Source organism: Pagrus major, chromosome 23 (assembly GCF_040436345.1).
Source record: "Pagrus major chromosome 23, Pma_NU_1.0".
Taxonomy (NCBI): Eukaryota; Metazoa; Chordata; class Actinopteri; order Spariformes; family Sparidae; genus Pagrus; species Pagrus major.
The window spans coordinates 16,169,231-16,191,599 of record NC_133237.1 but is presented as its reverse complement, the minus strand read 5'-3'; the positions used below and the strand labels follow the sequence as shown (position 1 = coordinate 16,191,599).

Genomic DNA, 22,369 nt, shown 5'->3' with positions numbered 1-22,369 from the left:
AGGTAACACGCTATCGCGGAATGGAAGTGGGAGTTTACGAGCTGCACGTAAAGGCAGCATAAAATAACCCCGCATCGAAAGCTGTTAATTAACTTAATGATTTATTGAATTAAGCGAAATGCCACGCTAATTATTTAGTTTCTTCTTGAAAACTGTAATTTATCTTGATCGGAAACAAAACCAAAAAAAACAATTATTGGCTGATTGTTAATTTCCCCAAAAGATGTCGCTGTTTACAACAGAACTGCTGTTTGACACGGTGGCTGAATGTTATTATTGCTGTTGGGATTGAAAACACCGAGCTGTGTCTTTTAATAAGAAACACATCTACAATACAACAGACCGTTAATGCAGCACATTTGTCCTTGAAAGCATCATGGGTTCATCAGTATAGACCAATTCCCATCTTAAAGGCATAAAATAAATGCATTGCTTTGTGTAAAAACAGCTGGAAATGCTGGAAACAAAACATCCAATCTGTCTTAAATGCTTGACATCTTCACAACCCGGAAGTTACACCCTGTAGCAGGTCCAGCCAGCCAATAGTGGAAAAAAACGCCTCCGCCAATGACTCAAGCGAAGGACGGAGGGGAGATTAACAGGGATTCACAGTAGCAGCAGCAGCAGCAGCAGCAGCGCTCCTGTTATTCTAAAGGGAAATAATCGCGATGGGCAGCACCGACTCCAAACTGAACTTCAGGAAAGCGGTGATTCAGCTGACAACCAAAACACAGGTATACGCGCCTCCGTGCAGCTTCAGAAAGCATTTAATTATAGGGAGACTGTGTGCGGATGAGCGCCTCGGAGCATCACCGAGGAGAGGAGGATGATGATGACGATGATGATGATGTGGTCGCAAAAAAACAAACATGTTGCATGATTTGAGTCCACATTTTTTTTTTAAAATATCACATAATCGACATGTTGTTAGACGTAGAGCCGCACGCACCGTCCTCCATGTTTATCACATGTGTCACGCTGTTGGATTAAATGATCTGTATCCTGGATTGACATGTTTAGATTTTGACGATGGCGTAGTTAAACCCCCCCCCCCCCCCCCCAAAAAAAAAAAAAAATGATGACGTAAGTGTGACAATGAGCACGTTTGCTGTTGCGGCAGGTGGACTGTGCTGAGATCAGCTCCCTCCTCTCTGTTGTTAGGATAGAGGTTGTGTTTACATAGCCATTAGGCAGGCCTGGGCTGAGCTGTACAGTCTTGAGTAGGCTGTGCCTTATGATGAAACAGGCAACATGATATTTTAATGAACTGCAGGATGAATCAGAGTATTGTACTTCACAAACCCCACTCACAGAAAATGCTGCATTTGGCTCAGATGTATAGAAAACTGAAATGTAAACATGTTCTTCGCAGCCAGTGGAAGCCACAGACGATGCCTTCTGGGACCAGTTCTGGGCAGACACCACCACCACAGTCCAGGATGTTTTTGCTCTGGTGCCAGCTGCAGAGATAAGAGCCGTTCGAGAGGAGTCCCCCTCGAATTTAGCAACCCTCTGCTACAAGGTACATGCACTGTTAATGCAAACTCGAGACCCCCTCGCTTTGATGCTGCTTGGTGGAATAATGTTGTTTTGAAACACTGCAGGATTTTTTTGTTTGTCAGAGCCCAGCACGGTCTGTCAGCACGGTGCTGCCTTATGCTCTCAGATGTGGGAATAAGTGAGTCAACTCTCCTTCCTTCCCCTTCGCTTCCCGTCTCTTGGTGCCAGCTTCCGTTTGAAGCCGCCTATCAGAAACAAAACAGACATACTGGGACATACTGGGGTACTTAGCCTAATTAAATAAAGAGGAGGAGACGAGAGCCCTTGAAGCAAAGAGAGTTTGTTACCTATTTTAGATGCAGGCTGATGATGAATCATTTTTTAAAGTGAATCTTTGTTGAAGGCCCCAAAAAAGCCAACATGTCCCCGTCTCACACAGGCCAGATACTTTCATTTTCAAATGAAACCAACTGGAGGTATCTAGTGTACTTCCCAGTGTGCACGGACTTCAAAAATAATTCATGAGACGCTGCAGTTTGCTGGTGAAACTGTTTTATCTTCGTCCGCCAGAAATAAAGTCATCAGTGTCCAGTTGATGGCGTAGGAATAAAGAAATACGAGCAATAAAGACGAGCTCACGGTAAAGAGAAGCCCCATCAAATAAAGGAAACTGTAGAAATGATACATTTTTTCTTAAAAGAAAGTGAGAAAAAAAGTATAATTTCTGCATTAAAACCCCTAAAATGGCCACTATTCCTTCTCCCTCATTAAAAATTCCTCATTCCTCATTTCACAAGTTTAACTGCTGGACACAAGATGTCTCCTACTTCACTGTAAGGGCCCGGACACAAAAGGCTCACTGTCACGTCTCCTCACGTCGCCTGTGTCTCGGTCAAAAAGCTGCACTTGAACACACCACAAAGACTTCAGCATGAGAGGAAATAACTCTCCATACAACTACTTTTTTGACGCCACTCTCACTATCACAGCCACTTCTAATCGAGATTAAGTCTGATAAAAGTCTGCAAATGGCACTGGTGAAGAGGTGGAGGTGAAAATTTGTGGTAATGGGTGAAATAATGGTTACTCTCTCTTTCTTTTTCCACTTTTCTTCCCGTGCACTGATTCTGTTAGCCAATCAGAGCGATGTCTCTCACCGACGGGCTCCGCTGCTGATTCAACATGCTCAATCGGCCAAAAAGCTGCAGACATGGGTCATCGAGTGTTAACGATGCGTGACACACCACAACAAACGGGGCCACAGACGCTCACCAACAGCCCCAACATTGGGCCCTGAAGTGCATTCTCAGCGTTTGTGCACTGGATGCTTTGAGCTTCCACGTCACACTTGTGTGATGCTGAATACTGGACCAGGATTGGCTTCCAAACGATTTGTGATGTCACAAATCTTAATATAAAAACAGCCTTCTGGTGTCAAACTCTGTACATACATCATTAAACACAGTAAAGTTCAAACATTCAACTGTAGGATCAAGAAGAGAAACACATTTTCGACAGATGGGGGACATAACGTGATTTGTAACGGGGGAAAAAGTCTAAGAGACGGAGATGTTTGTTATGGTACTGTGCCACATCAACCAACTGAGAACTAACAGCAAGATAATATGCACTGTTTGTTTTTGTTTTTGTTTCCTGCGTCGTCAGGCCGTGGAGAAGCTGGTGCAGGGTGCAGAGTCCGGTTGCCCCACAGAGAGGGAGAAGCAGGTGATCCTGAACTGCACTCGCATCCTGAGCCGCATCCTCCCCTACATCTTCGAGGACCAGGACTGGAGAGGATTTTTCTGGTCAACGGTGCCTGGTGCCGGCCGGGCTGGGGTGAGTGGGCACGGGGAAGGAAAACCTACCTGCAAAAACAATAAAGAAATGCCCGCTAATCGTTCTTAAACGGACGGTTTTTGCTCTAACTAGTAGAGCTATTTATCCATTTGAATTAGCCAAAACACAAAGTTCAGTTATCAGGAAAACGCTCGCGCTAAGTGTATTTTTGATTTTCGTGTGAACTGTCCCTTTATCAGTTTTTGTCTGACAATGACCCTTTGACACAAAATGTTGTTTACAACTCAAGATACGATCTGTCAGCTACATGAACATGATGTTTTCATTAGTTCTCAGCTCAATGGAAGCTTTCTCTCCAGGAGTACAGTGAAACTGGTTTCCTCATTCCACTTGTAGGAAGATGTATCTTCTTCTTTCCTTGTAGAGCAGGAAATGTAATTCTGCGAGGTAATTTCATCTGTACGGAGCCATCTTCCAAGTTCTGTCAGTGAAAGGTAGAGGATTACGTTCATCCTCTGCATCTGGTCTCATGCGTGTGTCCATCCTTTCCAGACGGATGAGCTCGACGATGACGACGGAGCTCGACCGCTGGCCGAGTCGCTGCTGCTGGCCATCGCCGACCTGCTCTTCTGCCCTGACTTCACTGTGCACAGCCACAAGAGAGGCCCCGTGAGTGCTGAGCTTGTCATTTCATCACCAACCAGCGCAATAAATAACTGCAGACACGTTACCACATTCGACATGTGATGATCTATGTTGATTATCTTAAATGTCAGACATGTTTTTTTTGAGCACCGTTTCCTCCTTCCTGGTCTGAAGTTGCCAAACAAACTTGTCAATCAAGTTTCTCAGAAAAGAGATCTTGGTGATGACACCAGGAAGGATTCCTCGTCCTCTGCAATCTAGAAAGGAATGCTGCAACTTATCATGTGGCAGTGATCTCGTAGGTCATAGGTCGCTTCTTTCTAAAGACAAACTATGTTTACTGATTGTGGCAAAGCAGGAAGAAGTGTGTGAGTAAAGTGACAGGAGTGCACATCCCATTTCTCAACAACTGTTTACATTTAACCACGAAGGCAATCTTGCATAAACGTGACAGATTTCAGTCGCTTATCCTCAATTACAATACAAATAATAACAAGAATAACAATCATTTATGTACTGTGACTGTTATATCTTTCTCTTCTTAACCAGGTAGTTTTCAAATCTTCCCATATTCCTTAACTACTAGCCTGATCCCAGAAAAATTGGACACTTTGTAAAACATAAAACAGAATGTGAATGTGATTATATAAGATATATCACGACATGAGCTCAGGAACACTTTGAAAACAATCAACACAGTAAACACAGTAAAAACAGACAAGTAGAGCAAATAATTTGTATAAAGTATGAAACAAAATATAAATAGCAGTAAAAAGGTATAACGGCAAAAATGTATAAAAAAAAGTGTAAACAATAAAATGTATAATAGCAAAAGGTGCAGCAGCAGTAAAGACAATAAGGTGCATATATATTCATTCATCATATACTGGAAAAACTGTATTTGCAATGTCATCAGGGACGAGATGATCAAAGATTTTACTGCTGATTGTGAAAAAACACACTTTTGAATGAAGGTGTGAAAGTTTCATATCATCCCACGCCTAAATGTCATTAAACAAATATTCAGAGAATTGCTAATCCTGCACGTTGACTTTGAATTATTTGATTTGTGACCACATCCAGGACTCGGTGGAGAGCATGCAGTCTATAGACAGCTGTGAATACATCTGGGAGGCAGGGGTGGGCTTTGCACAGTCCCCGCCTCTCAACTACATCCATGACCTGAACAGGTGAGTCGGCCGCTGACATCTGTATCAAAAAACTAATTTTTACACGGGACTGACGTTTTTCTCTCTGTGCTCTTTAGGACGGAGCTGCTCAGGTTGTTGCTGACCTGCTTCTCGGAGGCCATGTACCTGCCTCCGTCATCGGACAACAGTGTCCTCAACCCATGGGTGACGTTCTTCTGCTCCACAGAAAATAGGTAATGTTAAATGTTGGGACGTCCAATGACTTAAGTTGACCACAAGTTACAAGAAGCTAATAATGCGCATAAACAGATTAAATGAAATGAAATCAGAAATCCCAGCGTAGATGACTGAGTGAAGAGAAGATAGTTTTGTCCGTTTCATAACTGAGTGGGATGTAAACCATCTGACGCACCATTGTTATCAGTGGAAGGTGACAAAATAAATGAACTACTTTCAGTAAAACTTTAAAATTAGATATTTTGTCGCGAGAATGTACCTTCAAAACAAGTCAGACTAGATTTGAAGCTGAATATGAGATTATCTCAAATATCTCACTGACCAGTGCTTGTTTTTGTCTTGATATGCTTAAAATAAGTCCCCTAGCCTAGAAGTGGGTGTTTGAGAGACATGTTCCTTCTATCTAGATAAAAATATGTCAAACTAAAAGAGCACAACACCCAAAAGTCTCCTTTAATGTGAATCAAGCGGATCTGCATGAAATTGATATAAACCACCTAAATATGTCTGATTTCTTTCTTGAGAAATTAACAAATATGTCACAAAACAGTCTATCCTGCAATACTAAAGAACAATTCTTGGATCTGTCCCTTTATCTGGATCCACACGAGAAGTTAACGGGGTCTATTCTGGGCTGAGACTCATCCTCCATCCAAGTTTCATGGAAATCCAATCAGTAGTTTTTGTGTAATCCTGCTGACAAACCAACAAACAAACAAACACGGGTGAAAACATAAAACATTTATCAACACATAAAACATCTACTGCCAAAGTTTTTTCTTATATTTCATTGAGAATCACTTGAAATGCAACCAATAAGACCAGCCCCAAATATTCAGGCAGAGGGAGAAATGTACTTTATGTCCTTTTCCAAGTTCAGTACAGACTTCAGGGACGGGGAAGACAATAACTTCCCGTACTTTTTTGGTGGAGGTAGTTCTGTAGGTAGGATGGAAGCAGTCATGAAACCTCACAAAGCTAACCAGGTCTACATGTCTTTGTCCCCAGACACGCTTTGCCTCTGTTCACCTCTCTGCTGAATGTGGTGTGCGCCTACGATCCGGTCGGCTACGGCATCCCGTACAACCACCTGCTCTTCTCAGACTACCGGGAGCAGCTGGTGGAGCAGGCTGTGCAGATCCTCATTGTGACTCTGGAGCATGACGGAGGGGTTTCCCACCGCCCCGCCTCCCCGTCCAGCATGGAGGAACAGGAGGTACGACACCAAGACTGCCAAAAAGAAATCGGTGTGATGACTGTAAGGCGTTTGTTTAGTATCATTCAAATAAATGTCTGTATCTGTGATCAGTCTACAGGCCCTGAAAACCTGTTTGTGAACTATCTGTCAAGGATTCACAGAGAGGAGGTATGATGAAAACATTTCTGTCACATACGGAAAGATCTTCTTCTTCTTCTTCTTCTTCTTCTTCCAAATTTGTCCGAAGCTCAACTTATGTCTCTCCATTGGCAGGACTTTGACTTTGTACTGAAGGGCCTGGCTCGTCTGCTGACCAACCCTCTGACTCAGACCTACCTGCCCAACTCCACCAAGAAGATCCAGTTCCACCAGGAGCTGCTGGTGCTGTTCTGGAAGCTTTGTGACTTCAATAAGGTTGGAACAAAGAACCATAATGAAGGATTTTTTTTGCATTAAGATTCTGTGCTCTCTTATTCACCAGCATCCCCTCTGTGTTCCCACCACAGAAATTCCTGTTTTTTGTCCTGAAGAGCAGTGATGTGCTGGATATCCTGGTTCCTATACTCTACTACCTGAACGATGCCAGGGCTGACCAATGTGAGTCTCGTCTCAGTGTTATCCTCGTAACCAGCAAGCTTCAAGCATGAAGGTTTATTCATTTGTGACGTGTTTTATCCTCTGCAGCCCGTGTCGGACTCATGCACATCGGTGTGTTCATTTTGCTGCTGCTGAGCGGGGAGAGAAACTTCGGCGTGCGCTTGAATAAGCCTTACACCGTCCATGTGCCTATGGACATCCCAGTGTTCACAGGGACTCATGCTGACCTGCTTATAGTGGTGAGATGTCACTTCATCAGGTGTCCTTTATCTTAATTGTCTTCTTTATGAAGGAGAGACCCTAAAATACATATTAAGGAGGTTATTTTAGTTTAATCTCCGCCAAGGCCCAACAGTTCCCTTCTGTACTCACTCATAGACACCAGCCACCTAAAAGATCCATGCATTATTCTCTGAGAAATGAACAATACATTGAAAAAAAGACCTGTTTTGCAATGTTAAAGAATTGAGGGGAAAAAAATCCTGGCTCTGTCCCTTTATCCAGATCCACACCAAAAGTTAATGGGGTCTATTCTGGGCTGAGATCCATCCTCCAACCAAGTTACGTGGAAATCCGTTCAGTAGTTTTTGTGTAATCCCGATCACAAACAAACAAACTGAGATGGGTAAAACAGACGAGATTTTAAGGAGGACACTGAAGTTGCTCACCTGAGATCCTCATGGAGTTCACAGTTCCATAAGCGGGGGGCCGTTATTGCAAAAGCCCGGTCACCTTTTGTGACGAGAGGTGACTCAAGAATCGACAGGAGGGACACAGCCGAGGATATAAGGTTACACACAGGCTCATCGGGGATCAGTGTCTTAAAATTGATTCTTAAAGTGACAGGCAACCAGTGAAGAGAGGCAAGGATGGGAGTAATGTGGTCTCGTGAACTAAAGTATGGTTAAAGGAGGGAGATGGCTTTCCGACTAAGACCAGAATAGGGTTTTAAAACTTAAATGTTGTAATAAAAACATGAATAAAAGAACACTATAGGCATAAAAAAAAAAAAAACCTTTAACTCTACTATGAAAACAAAATGAGACCAGAATTTTGAGCCTGGCTTTATCCAATGTTTAGATGTCTTTTCTGCAAATGTCTGCAAATAAGCACATATTTAATTAGATAATGTCTCATTTCAGAAAACTTGTACATGTAATGAAAAAGATAATTGTCTTTATCGACTGGGGAAGTTTCATGGTGATATCTATGAGTTACACGCGTACCTTGTTCTCCTGTAGCGTCTCTCCCTGTAACACAGCTTATGTTCACAGCTGTCACTGTGTTTGTTTTGTAGGTATTTCACAAGATTATCACCACAGGCCACCAGCGTCTCCAGCCTCTGTTCGACTGCCTTCTCACTATTGTTGTAAACGGTGAGTTGCCACCTGTCTGTTTTATTTGCAGCTATTTTAAAGTTTAAGACGGCTCATTAGTAACCGAATCCAATAAAAACACCTGTCGTAGTTTTTTTGATTTAATTACACAATCATCCTCTTATTATTTCTTCCTCTTCTGCAGTGTCTCCCTACTTGAAGAGCCTGTCCATGGTGGCAGCCAATAAACTGCTCCACCTGCTGGAGGCCTTCTCCACCAGCTGGTTCCTGTTCTCCGCAGCACAGAACCACCACCTCGTATTCTTCCTTCTTGAGGCTTTCAACAATATTATCCAGTACCAGTTTGACGGTGAGGGAAATCCGACCCATAACAGAATTCTTTGCATGTGTGGATTTTTAAAAGCTTTCCCTTTTTTTGGTATCAAGATCAAGGTGGCAGAAGGAACTTACGCATGCATCTGCTCATTTAGTAAACCTGTCCCTCTTCCTCTCTCCTCCAGGGAACTGCAACCTGGTGTACGCCATCATCCGCAAACGTAACGTTTTCCACCAGTTGGCCAACATGCCCTCTGATTCTGCTTCCATCCAGAAAGCTTTGCAGAGGAAGAGGAAGTCCCCAGATGTAATTTCCCGCACCAGCTCCCAGGAGACTGTGTCCATGGAGGGCTCTCACCCCGCTGTCCCAGCAGAGCCTGGTACACTGAAGACCAGTCTGGTCGCTATACCAGGTACTGACTCTGTTATCTGATTGGATGTTAATCTGGCTCATTGGTCGACTTACCGTGCTCTCAACATTTTCTGACTATCTCTTGAATGTTATTGACCAGGAGGACTGCCTGTTTAATGATTCAGAATCAACGTTTGTTTTATCAGTAATATCCGAATATATGATGTGAAGTTTACCAAAAGGTCAGTTTCTTATAAAAAAATGTGAAAAATTACTTTTAGGAGGAGGCTGGTAATATTGTGTATTTTTGTATATAGAAAATGTAGAAGTATGTATGTATGGTGGCCCTGAGGGTCCAAACACAACAACACTTGAGAAAACACAATAACACTTCAGAAAACACAACAACACTTGAGAAAACACAAGGTCTAAGGAAACACAGTAAAGTTGGGACAACACTTATTGTTTGTGTTGTTGTCTTTTGTGACATGTTTGACCTTCAGAGCCACCGTAAGTATGTGCTTTGTATGTAGAAAACGTATGTAAGTATGTATGGTGGCCCTGAGGGTCCAAACACAAAAACACTTGAGAAAACACAACGTTTAAGAAAACACAGTAAAGTTGGGACGTTTGTGTTGTTGTGTTTTGTGAAATGTTTGACCTTCAGGGCCGTAAGTATGTGTCATTTTGTAGAAAATCTCAGACGGACCAAATCCAACAATCTAATCTACCTCTGACTTACATATTTTGCTTTTATTTTGGATTTTTTATTTTGCATTTAGCTGTATCAGGTTTTGGATATACAAATAAGGAAGGAGAATCAGTTTATTCTGGGTTTTAATGGGATTTGTTTACGATATCAAAAACACAGAACATAATTAGACTTGTGCTGTAAGTAGTGATTGATTTCCTGGTTTCCTGCAGGCATTGATAAACTAACTGAGAAGTCTCAGGTATCAGAGGACGGCACCATGGTGTCAGTTCCAAAGACAGACTCCCCACACACAGTCCACACAGACCAAAGTGCAGCCGCCGGGACCAGTGACACCGAGTCAAACTCAGGCCGAGACAATGAAGTAAGTGCGTGTGTGTGTGTGTGTGATAGAGTGCACGTGCGTGTTTAAAGGCAAATGCATGTCAGTAAACGTATTTCTTCTCTTTATCAGGATGTTTTCTACACTGAAGCAGAAATGGAGAGAAGGCGTTTGTCAAGTGCATCTTCGACATCGCTCTGGGTTCCCACACCGGACTGGGTCGGTAACTTCAGTTTTTTGATACATGTCGGATATTTGGCAGAATGTGGAACTGATCTGGATTTACCTTTCTTGTCCCAGGTCCTCTCCTGGAAGTGTAAACTACCCCTGCAGACTATCATGCGACTTCTACAAGTGCTTGTTCCCCAGGTGGAGAAGATCTGCATCGACAAGTACGTAAACACGTCTGTTTGTTACCTTTTCACAGAACCCATATTGTAGAAAATGAGAAGTCTTTTTTGATTAAAAAGCATGTCTAGGTGCAATATAAATACTGTCCATGGAGAAATATTTACAGCCTGTGTTCAGAAACGGCGCCTTCAAACGAGCTGTCAGGACTTCCATAACGTTGGACTTTTAAAGTGTCTTCACACGTGTCTTCACTGCAGGGGTCTGACAGATGAATCAGAGATCCTCAAGTTTCTCCAGCACGGCACATTAGTGGGCCTGCTGCCAGTTCCTCACCCCATCCTCATCAGAAAGTATCAGGCCAACGCCGGCACTGCCATGTGGTTTCGCACCTACATGTGGGGTGTCGTCTATTTGCGGTGAGTCAGCCACAAGAGCTGAGAGTTGTGAACAGTCGTCTTTTTCCACACTGACTCAAGACTAACATTTTGTTTTTGCTTTTTAGCAACGTGGACCCGCCTATCTGGTATGACACCGATGTCCGCCTTTTTGAGATCCAGAGGATGTAGACGGGGGAAAAATGGGACTGTTCAGCTCCAGGGTTTCTCTTCCCTTCAGTATCTGCTGGTTTCCCAGTAAGCCTCACTGTGTTTGACTTGCCTCTGTGATCATCGTAATGCTTACACCACCGACTAGTGAGGTAGAGATACTCCTCGGGTTTAGACGGGAGATGACTGAATTATCAATATTGTCCATAAACAACTGTGTTTGTACATTTCTTTTGACCTCAAGAATGTCAGTCAAAGCACCTGAGATGACTGCGGCATTTCCTGAAGTGAAAGAGGGGATATTGTTGAGATTTTCAGAGAAGATATGGCGCCCTCTAACAGAGGCGTGTGACATATCTCGGACGGGCACAATATCGTTGTTTCACGTTATTCGTCGTACTTGCAATGCTTTAAAGTGAACTTGCACTCTTTTTTGAGTTGTCTGTTATTATGGTTGTAGTTTATGTGACAGTGTGACTCGACAGGATTTTGGAGACGATACTTCAGATTGTATGTTTTTATGTATATGGCCAGGTGTATGTTTTCGATCTGGCTGGCTATGCTAACAATGCTTGATGTTGAAAATTGTATTTTCCTTAAATTATCTTGAAAATATATATTGATATGCATCTGTGAATTCTGTGTCTGTCACGTTACTGAACACTTTGCTCCACTTTTAAATGAATCACTATTATTCTTTGCACAGCTATTATAAAAGCGGCCTGCAGATCTTAAATCTCGTTTGAGAAATATTAGGCCTTAAGTCATTTAAGTCTTAAATTTGTGAGGTTTTAATCGCCACAAACAACTTTGTTCTAATTTCATGTATCCAGCTTTTGATTTCTTTTTGTCAAAATGAGTCAAACTTCAAAGTCCACCTTTCTAAATACTGTCTTTTTACTTTATACTTGCACTGACCTGTTGTCGATTGCAGATTTAAATCACTAATAACCATACTGCTAAATAAAACTGCTCTGGATCACATAAACACTACATGCCTTTACACTTAGCTACACTGCTTGAATTAGAAAAAGATTTTTCGCCCCCCAGAAATCTGTCGAACAACTATCCCTTTAAAATTTATTTTTAAAAAAAAAGCATTAAATGTAAGTTTAGATGCCCTGTGAGGTCTCTACTCTGTCCACTCTGTTTAAAGCAATGAAAACAATCATCACTAGATGGCTCTGTGTCCCTCTCCAGCATTCAGTCAGCTAAAGCTTTGAATTTAAAGGAACATTTACACTGACAACACAAAACCAGCTGACACCTTTTCCCCCAGAAATCTGTCTCATTGCTGCCATTTCAGAGTGATACTTTATAGTTTTACACATTAAGGCCTCTAAAAACTTGAATTTAACAAGGAAACAATTTATTTATACATACCCTTACTAAACCTGTGAAAAAGTAGGTACCTGAACACGGACCTTAAAAATGTCCAACTTCCTACTAGAAAACTCAACTCAAAGTTGGGAATTCCTACTCGAGGCAAATCCATCCACCCCGATTTCATTAAGAATCAGTTGCCTGCCGTCACAACAATGGCAGCACCCATTGGTGGTGTCTGGAACGCAGCTTTAGTTACAGATCTCAAACCTCTGACTATTAATTTACTAAAGGCGACCAAGTATGTTATAAAACTTCAACATGTAGATGTTATCGCCTGTAATGCGCAGCACAAATAAACAGGAATTTAAATGTTAGAACAGCTATGAAAATAAATTAAATGTTTTATTGCAAGTTTAAAATGTATTAACATGATTCATTTAAAACATTTAATAAATAAACACAAAATTACTCCTCATGCTCAAAAAATAAAGTAAATCTAAGAAATCAAGTACACCTCGAACAGACTGGCGACAGAGTGCATGCGGTAGAAGATGCCAAAAGGAAGTCCAATGTTGACGATGGCGGTCCACATTGAGAACTTGTAGAAATTGATCTCGATGGGATGATCAAACTGGGGACGAGCTCCGAAGGCAGGCATGATCCACAGCTGTCAACACAGAAGGAGTGAGTAAGCAGGTTACATTCCAACAGGAAAATGTATCAAGCAGCGGTTTTGTTGCAATTAAAGTGAAGAAAATAACTAAACTTACAATTACGTTAGCAAGCAGCAGAAAGGCACAGACTTCCTTCAACACTCTTCTCTTCCAGCTCAGCTTGTCATCGAGACTTGGCGTCAGGAAGTAGGTGGACTTATTGGTTTCCGTAACAACGCTCATCTCGGTGTGTTCTGGGAGGACGTGAGCGTTTGTGTGCAGAGCCGCTTCCCGCATCACGTGGTAGGGCTCCCGATGGAGGCCCTCGATGATGAAGTAGTTCTGCAGGCCGAGCTGGAGCACGGTCAGCACGGCCCAGGACAGGTTGAGGGCGTTCAGGTGCCCTCTGGCTCCCGTTGCCACCACGGCCACGATGGTGAAATAGCTGATGATGAACTGTCCCATCGAGGCTCCCACCAGCAGCCCCACGTCCAGGCTGCGAGTGGGGTTCTTCTCCGATACGTGCTCCCTGTGGTCCAGCCTGTAGACGACGCAGCCGATCGCAGTGGAGAGGGACATCATGCTCACTATCACTATGTTCATGATGAAATGAATCAGCAGGCCCTCGTTTCTGTGCTCCTCGTCCTCTTTAAGAATGTACACCTCGTACAGTATGAAGGTTATGAGTCCTGCCACCACCAGGAGGACTCCTGTTAGAGGTCCCAAACACACGTCCTTTGGACGGAACTTCACGCTGTGGTGGCTGTGATCCTCCACGAGGCGACCCACGTTTTTCCACATGACGTAGGCCATGGCTGAAGCAAAGAGGCTGTATTCTATGTTGAAGGGGTACAGGTAGTAGACGGCCTCTTTGAAGGTGTCGCATGCTGAGTGGCTGCATTGACACTTCTTACTGACGTACTGGGCTGGAATAGAAAAAAAAAAAAAGTACAGTCCTCCCCCCACAATCTAGATGGATACATAGCACTACAGGTAAGAGGAAACATGTTTTTGATTTTGGGGATTAACTGCCCCTTTAAGAAATGCATGAATTCATCTGATCAGAAGTGAACACAAACTTTACCTCTGTACATCCGATGTGAGATATTGACGTTTAGCTCAGGAATGTCCGTTTGATGAATGGATTCCTCGGTCACAGCTGCCATCCACACCACCAGGTTCGTTGAAAGCATCAGAGTGAGCCCACACCTGGAGGAGTGAAAACATGAGTGTCCTGCAAGATTAAACATGCATCATCTAGTGAGTAAAGAGAAGAATTCACCTTGTAAAATTTGTGTGTAGCTGCACACAGTCCTTTGCATGAATCCACAGGAAGTACGTCTAAAATAAGAAAGGTTTGGTTAAGTTTTCCAAACTCATCTAGAGTGCAGATAAGACTGCATCGTGCAATGCAAAAAGTGTGATGTGCTTAAAATGTAACCTGGACGAGCAAAAATACAGCCTGCAAGACAGGGAAGGCGACTTTAACAGCAGAATCACAGTGAAGGTAGCCCACGTAGGTGGCAATCTTGGAGATGTCCATGATGAGACTGAGAAGCCCGAACAGCAAAAGTCCAGCTGAAATATAAACACGAGGTGATTAAACCTCAAAGTGACTCCTCTAAAACCCAGAAAGTCAAGGTTCTCACCTCGGAGCCACACGGGCCCTGCATGGCTATCTTTGAACAAGACCGCCTGATCCTGTCGAGCGGTGACGGCTGCATAAAACAGCATCCACAGCATCGTGAGCAGGAGGAGGATGATGAGGAAGATCTGCCTGTGCACAGCAGTGATGGCCACGCTGTTGAAGGCGCTGCCGCTGACCAGGGCGCAGCCCAGGATCAGGATGTTGATGCAGATGATGCCAGACAGGAGCCATCCACCACCGTGGTGGGCCCGCTCCATGACTGCCTCCACATGGTGAGAACTGTCCCTGACCACACAGGGAGGAGTGGGCAAATGTTGGATGTTGTCCATCTGTGCTGCCGTCTCAATGTTGGATGGATGAGCCTCCATGGCATCGTTTGGCATTTTTCTACAAAAAGGACAGCAATAAACAGCAGTAATGCCCCTCTCTGCCTCTGCCTGGTGCTTGTGTTACATTAAAAGTTGCTGGAATATTTGTTAAAAACCAGATGTAACATTTTATGTTTGTCTTAAATTCATAGAGTTTGGTGATATTGCAATATGCGTCAATCTCACTGTGACCCCGGACTCAGATTTCAGGACAAAGCCCCAGATCTCCACTGATCCTAGAACCGCCCCTGCATAGTCTTTAATAATATCTCTGCACAGTTGACTTACAAAGTGACTCTCACATTCCCGGCAGTGAAAATGCATCAACACAGTCTTACCTGGACAAACGTTTGTTGCGGGGCTGAAATATCTTTTGCGCCACAGTTTTCATGATGTCCCACCGAGCAGAAGGAGACGGAACGACAGGAAAATGGCCCCTGGGACACCTGGGTCTGTCTAAATCATGTTAAAGATGAAATTCAACCCTAAAAACAGAGAACAGAGCAGCTCTCCTCTCTGTGCAGGTCGGACTGCATGGAAAGCTTGCTCCCTGCACAAGGTGTAGTAATTAAAGACAGACAGGTGTTAATTAGTTTCAGCTGATTACTTGTCAGGGACAGCTCCACGTCAGCTCCCATGTGACCATGCGTTTTATTGTTGTTCTGTGTAAACATCGTACTGAGGCCTTTCTCTGCTAGCATTCAGCGGGGAGACATGACTGCCTCAGGTTCAATGAGGGCGTGTGTGTATCATGTGTGTTATTTGTTATGGATATATACATATACATACTTAAAGTTGTGTGCCAGTTCCTAGAATAAGGATTACTGCCTTTATTTGGAGAGTTTTGCGTCAGCGTTTTGAGTCAAACGTTGCTCCATGATGACTTGACACAATCATGACATCCAATAGGCTGAATGACCTACATATGAAGAGAAGCAGAGACAAAAGCAATAAAAGCAAACTATTTAAATTCAGGGTATATTCCAGCTCATTGTCTTTACATTTCTCTCGACATTTTAGAGTTGTTACATTTCACATTTAATTCAGTTTTATATCTGTAACTGGATTTCATATTGATGTTAATAAGTCAAGGGTGGTTATTATTTTTTCTTCCTCTACTCAAGTGGTTGGAACAGCCGCCAGGAGGATCTGAGAGGAGCTGGAAATATTGATTCTTTTAAATGCAAATAAAAACCTACAGTCAGTCTGGCTTTCATGTAGTGTCTTATAATTTTATGGTTTTAATGTTCATACTTATTCTAATTTAGTTTTTTATCATAATCCTGTATTCTTTTTCATCTTTATTTTATATAGACTTTTATTTACATTTTACTGTTATCATTATTTTATTTTATAGCTTTTTAAAAATCTTATTCTTTATCTTTTATTATTTTCATTATTTTTTTCTCTATTCATTTTATTACAATTGGTGTGCATTAGTCTTTAAACCCATGTTTAATTGTTTTCTTGTTTGTTCAGTCACTTGTAAATGATTTTTTGATTTGTTTGAAAGGTGCTATGAAAGTAAAGTTTGACTGATTGATTTACAGACGTCTGAAACGTCAAAGTTTTATCATTTCACGTTTTTTCCCCCTTTTTCAGTTTGCCTGTCATCAGAGTATCTTCAATGCTCATGAACAAACTTAAAGGATGAGTTCACCCAAAAATAGAAAATCAGTCATAGAAATCATAAAACCCCATTCTTGATGGAAAGTCCACATATTTCTGGAGCTTCACAGCAAGACAGCGTTGCAACATTCACCTAAACAACTGAAGTAGATGGAGAAAAAAAAGACATAAAATACCTCGTGAAAAAACTTGAAATGATAAAACTTGTTGTCTCTGCAGAAAATGTCAATCTTTTACAGGTCACCTGCTCGAGCAGGCTGAAATGGTTCATAGCTCATCAGCTTTACTGAGTCACAAGGTTGAAAACAAAGTTCACCTAATGTTCGCTCAGTCTGCCATAAATATTCAGGATGCTGAGAACACCAGATGTGCTTCTTCTCGTCTCTCTTGTCGGGGCAGCGAACGCCTTGTACAAGCAGTGGATTCCCGACACCAACTATGAGAATCAGACCAACTGGGACAAAGGAGCTGTTCCATGTGGCAACGACATAGTGCAGTTTCCACCACTGAGAAAAGTGTCTGTGTTTGTGGAGACCACGCATGCTGTGCAGGAGATGAGGCTGCCGGTTGATGGAGAGTTCGTCCTGAATTCAGGAGCTGGTTTTTATGTTGTGAGTGGACAGGATCCGGGCTGTGGAGCGGGTATCACGACCCAGTTCAAAGATTCAGAGTCCCTTGAGTGGTTTAATCCGGCTCTGTGGCAGGCGGCTGCAACTCTGGATGACCTGCAGCGTGGAAACTTCTTATTCTCGGTCCACGAGGAGAGCGTCCCTTGCGGATATGATGATGTGGTGTTCAAAGCCCGCTCCTCTTTCAGGGTGGACACCAGCTCGAGTGAGTCAAGCACTCCTGTGAAATCTGTGTCTGTGTTAGGGAAGACGTTTGAGAGCAGATCTGAGTTCTCTGAGTATCTCGGCTCGCGCTCAGGCCGACTGCAGTTTCACGGATCCTCTGCTGTGACAGTCGGACACCCCGGCTGTGAGGATCCTTCTGGCTGCGACTGTGGGAACTCTGTGAACCATGAGCGGATCTGTGGCTCTGTAACATGTGCCTCTGCCAACTGTAAGAAGCCTCTCCTCCCTGAAGGACACTGCTGTGATGTTTGTGGAGCCATCGTCACCATCCACACTGCCGCCGCCTTCAACCTGAACTCTTACAGGCAACGAATCCATCACCTGTTCCTCATCCTGCCGCAGTACAAATCCATTCAGCTTGGCATGTCTAAAGTCTACAAGCCACAGCGGTTGATGGGGATCATCCCTTTTGGTAGCTCAGCTGCGATCCAGGTGGTTATCCTGGATGGAGAGGAGGGAACACAGTCAGAGAGTCTGGCTCGGGACATCTGTAGGGACGCAAACTCTCATGGCTCCAACCTGGGCATCACCGGGGAAGAATTTCAAGCCTCCTCTGGCAGCAGCAGCAATCAGTCTGGAGCCAAAGCTGCAACAGTGGTTGGGGTCGTGTTTGGAGTTTTGATTATGATCTCACTCGTTGTCGTCACAGTCTTCCTGATTCATAAGGGGGTTGTTCGAATGCCATCACTGCCATCGCTGCCATCGCTGCCGTCGCTGCCGTCTCTGAGAAGCTTGAAGAGAAACAGCGGTGTTGGAGAGCTCGGCGGACCTCTCGACCACGGCTTTGATAACCCAATGTTCGACGAGCGCAACGTGCTGCCTGATATTCTTGGTTCGAACGGGACTGAAGCAAATACTTCAATCTCTCTGACTCAGAGTGGTGTGTACTTTGTGAATCCAGTTTATGACGAGAATGAGACAGAATTCAATGCCTGAAGTGACAAACTCGAAGTTTTAATGATTTCAGAAGTACTTTTGCATTAAACTGATGATTTTACAGCCCCTTCATGAACAATACATCCTCTTATGGCTTTATAATGATCCAGCACTGTCAATAAACTTACATAAATGGACTTGTATAATAAATAAATGAAATGTTGGCAGATGTTTGTGTACTTTCCCCTCATTCATATCGCATTACAAAAGCAGTAAAGTTGCAATAAAGTGGCAGTAAATTCCTAACACACCTACTACTGCACAGGTTTCTCACATTCATGCTGCACAGCTGCCACTAGATGGCAGTAAATTTAAAAAAAAATCTTCCAGCTGTATCTCAATACACATTCATAACACACAGATGATAATTTGTTAGCAAAACATTCATTCTGCATCAACCAGACACACCGTATTGTCTTTCTTTGACAGCCAGGCTGTGACATATAAAGGCTCCATAAAATCAGCTGAATACTTGTGGAGCAGCCTCATATCACCAGTCACGTCATAGAAACACACACAGCCTCGGTGAAAGTCGACATACAGGCCGACTCTTTGGATATCACTGACTTCCAGGGGAGTCTCCACACCGGCGTGCCAGGAGAAGAAGCCTCGGCTGTTCCTCCCCACGCACCAGGAGAAGTCGTTCCCAGTGATGCAGCTGGTGCTCGGCTCTCCCTTGCGATCGATGCTCTTGTAGGTGACCCCGACATGTGCGCCCTCCCCGTTTAGCTCTGCTTCAATGTAATGCCTCCCCTGGTACAGGCTGTCCGAAGTCATCGCCTGGCGCCAGTATTCGAAGCGAGCAGGGTGGGCTGGGTAGCTGTGCTGCCAGGGGCTGGTGTTGATCAGCTTCCTGTTGTCCTCCCTCACACGGAGGAAGTGATGGGTGGTGTCAGGGTCAAAGGTCAAACTCCTTTTGTCTGTAATACAAGGGGAATATGATTTGTGAATAATCTGTACGCTGAATAAACAGATACAAACACACCGAACATAACATACTGAAAAGCGTATTTACATTTCAGAAAGTCCTCTCGCGTCTCAGGATCAGGCAGGGACGAGGGTTGAGCTTCTGGCATCGGGGATTTAGTACCTGGTTTATCATTTTACAGAGAGATTATTTTGTATTTTAGTGACACATTAAGATTTCGACAATATACTGAATATAAAAGAGAGCAAATAAAGATTGAATAACAAGGCTAAAAGACAGCGGTGCTAACATGCTAACATAATGATGTTGCTTTACTCTGTTCACCACACTGACTGTATAAAGATGGACGACAGGTACAGAAACAAAGCCAAAATATTGTGAATTCTATTTTTTCCCCTGGGATGGTGGATCATGGAACCAGAACATTTAAGGTGAAGCATCTGAAATAATATACACCCACCATTTTTCCAAACCAAGTTCAGTTTCTCCCTGTAGGACGAGAGGATCAGGTCACACAGCTCTTCTGTGGCGTCAGTCACTACTTGGACATATGAGTTAAGATGGTCCATGCGGCTCAGGTACACAGTAGGCACACAAACATCTGCCACTCCTTTCTTCCACTCACAGTACTCCTGGACAGTAACACGCAAGCTGTTAAATAACACGCGACCCCTTTTCTCTGATCCAGAACTTTTGTCAAAGAAATTGCCTTGATGCCTGCTCTGTGTGCACTGTCAACACACCGGCGTCCAAAATAAACTCTTTGTCTCAGAGAACATCCTGTGATAATCCCAGATCGTCTGAGATTTCTGCGGGAAAAGGGTTAACACCTTCTGGGTCACCTGTCTGGTTATTTCTTATATATATATGTATATATGTATATTTTTTTTTTCTTACCTGCAGGAAGTCAACATCAGACTTGTTCCTGTACAGTTTGTTTATTTGAGCCAAATTCTTCATCAGCTCTGTTTGCCTCTGCTCCACATGTGCCTGGATGCCCTCCGCCTGGCTGAGGGCCCGTGTCTGCTCCCCTTGCAGCACCTCCGCCGCCCCTTTCCTGGCCTCCTCTACAGCTGTCTGCAGCCTGGTGAACTGCTGCTCGACAATAACACAAACCTCCTGCACTGAAGACTGAAGGGCCGGAGAAGAAAGAGAAGTGAAATCGGTGAAATGTTTAAACCTTTGTTCAGTAAACTGATGTATAAAAGTGAAACATACCTTAATTAAGTCACTGTTGCTCTGCAGCTTTCCAATAGCTTTCTCAGCTGCCGCTGCACTCTGACTGATCTCTTCTTGCTTCTTCTGCAGCTCAGCCTACAAACAACCATTTGGTCTTTTGAGATGATAATATCCAAATAGTGTGAAACACTTATAGGAACAGCTCACCCCCAAAATCAAGAATACATATCATTCCTCTTACAAGTAGTGCTACTTATCCGTCTAGATTATTTTGGTGTGAGTTGCCAAGTTTTGGCGATAGAGTACATTGGAACTAGATGGCATTCGGCTTGTGGTGCTCAAAGTGCCAAAACATTACATTTAAAAAACTCGTCAAAAATGTGTCTTTCCAGAAATCATGACTCGGTTACTCATGTTAATCAACAGATCTCGTTGTGAGCAGTTTTTATGCAGAAGCAACATGTTATAGGTCAAAGCAGTCACATCAACTACAGTCAACAACAGCAAGGAGATGAAGAGTGGGAGAAATTCCCCAGACTCCCTTATAAAATTGCACAATTTTGTGAGTTGTTGAGTCAGGAGAAACTTCATAAACTTTGTGAAGCACTGTTTCTGACAAATATTAAAATATTTAGGCCTTCTTGTAAATTCGGCATATGTTATAGCTTCGTTTATGGTGCTGCAGCCCCCTCAGCACCCCTAGTTCCCGCATCCATGTCTCTACTGAGACTCGAAACAATCTAGATGAATGATTAAGACTATATGTAAGATTTTGGGTTGAGCTGTCCCTTTTATAGCAAATTTGAAAAATGTAGAACCAAAAGCAAAAACAGAAAAATCATTTCTCAACATGAAATGCTCTGTGTTGAAACAACTGTATTATGTTGTGTTGTTAAGACCTCAATCTGTGCTCGAGCCTCCCCCACAGATGCAGCCGTGTGCCCTTCGTGCTCCTGTTTCTCACAGTCCACACACACACAGCAGCCGTCCATCAGGCAGAAGCGCTCGAGAGGAAGTTGATGGACCTCACAGGTCCGACAGTCGATGTCGTGGAGGGGATCGACCAGACGGTGGTTTTGAAATTTGGCGTTCTCCAAGTGGGGTCTGAGATGTGCCTCGCAGTAAGAAACCAGGCAGGTGAGGCAGGATTTCAGGGCCTTGCTGGGGCTGTCCATGCACGAGTCACATAAAACATCTTGAGGGAGCAGTGAGTCAGACGTCTCTGTGGAAGGATCCCCCTGTTCCTCCTTTACATCTGAGTTAGATTGACTTTCCTTTATATCCTCCTCGTTGTTAGTGCTCAGAGTTGCCATGTTTGAGAGCGTTCTTCTGGTCACCTTATCCCTGATTCACTTACTTCACACGGCTGCTTTTCCTGCCTTCCCTGTGATCCTCTGAATGCATAAGGAAAGAATTAAAGAACCACGCCTAAGGTATTTTGTGCTCAGCCGGCTGAAGAATTCTCATTTTTCACCCCTCCTCTGTTGTACTCTTTGCTCTATATCCAAACACCAAGCTCAAGATACATCAGATTACACAGCAGAGGGGAGGAAATGACGAGAGGCAGGGAGGACAATGAACATCCTCGCTTTCACTCTGTCCAAGTGAATGACTGGGCGGGATTTTACATTCTCTGGCAAAGTCTCATTTTTTCAAAAGTAACAGTTAAAAGAAAACATCGTCTGAGTTCTGTCACCAAAAAGGCAAATTAATAAATAAAAACATCAGTAAAGTATCATTAGAAAAGCATGAGGATACTTTCCTGCTGCTAAAGGACCAACGTGGGAGT

General features: G+C 43.4%; 4 protein-coding genes across 5 annotated transcripts; 2 read left to right on the top strand and 2 right to left on the bottom strand.

The window, feature by feature from the left end:
• The first annotated feature begins 579 nt into the window (after positions 1-579).
• On the top strand, positions 580-11,696 carry hid1a (HID1 domain containing a). 2 transcript variants are annotated; one of them, XM_073494608.1, is made up of 19 exons: positions 580-734; positions 1,373-1,522; positions 3,166-3,336; positions 3,850-3,966; positions 5,026-5,132; positions 5,210-5,326; positions 6,339-6,546; positions 6,640-6,696; positions 6,802-6,942; positions 7,035-7,125; positions 7,213-7,364; positions 8,423-8,501; positions 8,647-8,811; positions 8,963-9,190; positions 10,054-10,205; positions 10,296-10,382; positions 10,464-10,555; positions 10,772-10,930; positions 11,017-11,696. In XM_073494608.1, the coding sequence occupies exons 1-19, from the start codon at positions 669-671 to the stop codon at positions 11,078-11,080; spliced, it is 2,403 nt and encodes an 800-aa protein (XP_073350709.1). In that variant the 5' UTR covers positions 580-668; the 3' UTR covers positions 11,081-11,696. The 2 variants fall into 2 exon arrangements, with proteins under 2 accessions (XP_073350709.1, XP_073350708.1); XM_073494607.1 differs by having other exon boundaries at positions 6,339-6,696; positions 11,017-11,166.
• A 1,072-nt stretch (positions 11,697-12,768) lies between these two features.
• On the bottom strand, positions 12,769-15,546 carry LOC141018969 (proton channel OTOP2-like). Its single transcript, XM_073493723.1, has 7 exons — positions 15,393-15,546; positions 14,688-15,073; positions 14,480-14,616; positions 14,321-14,379; positions 14,123-14,247; positions 13,156-13,964; positions 12,769-13,052 (listed from the first exon to the last, which is right to left on the bottom strand). Exons 1-7 carry the CDS (start codon positions 15,443-15,445, stop codon positions 12,882-12,884), a joined length of 1,740 nt encoding a protein of 579 aa, XP_073349824.1. The 5' UTR covers positions 15,446-15,546; the 3' UTR covers positions 12,769-12,881.
• A 1,487-nt stretch (positions 15,547-17,033) lies between these two features.
• amn (amnion associated transmembrane protein) lies at positions 17,034-18,477 on the top strand. The gene has a single exon (XM_073493659.1). It carries the CDS (start codon positions 17,034-17,036, stop codon positions 18,471-18,473), a length of 1,440 nt encoding a protein of 479 aa, XP_073349760.1. The 3' UTR covers positions 18,474-18,477.
• Positions 18,462-22,167, bottom strand: LOC141018908 (tripartite motif-containing protein 16-like). The gene is made up of 6 exons (XM_073493658.1): positions 21,480-22,167; positions 20,620-20,715; positions 20,299-20,532; positions 19,862-20,033; positions 19,489-19,563; positions 18,462-19,393 (listed from the first exon to the last, which is right to left on the bottom strand). The coding sequence occupies exons 1-6, from the start codon at positions 21,891-21,893 to the stop codon at positions 18,858-18,860; spliced, it is 1,527 nt and encodes a 508-aa protein (XP_073349759.1). The 5' UTR covers positions 21,894-22,167; the 3' UTR covers positions 18,462-18,857.
• Positions 22,168-22,369: the final 202 nt, after the last annotated feature.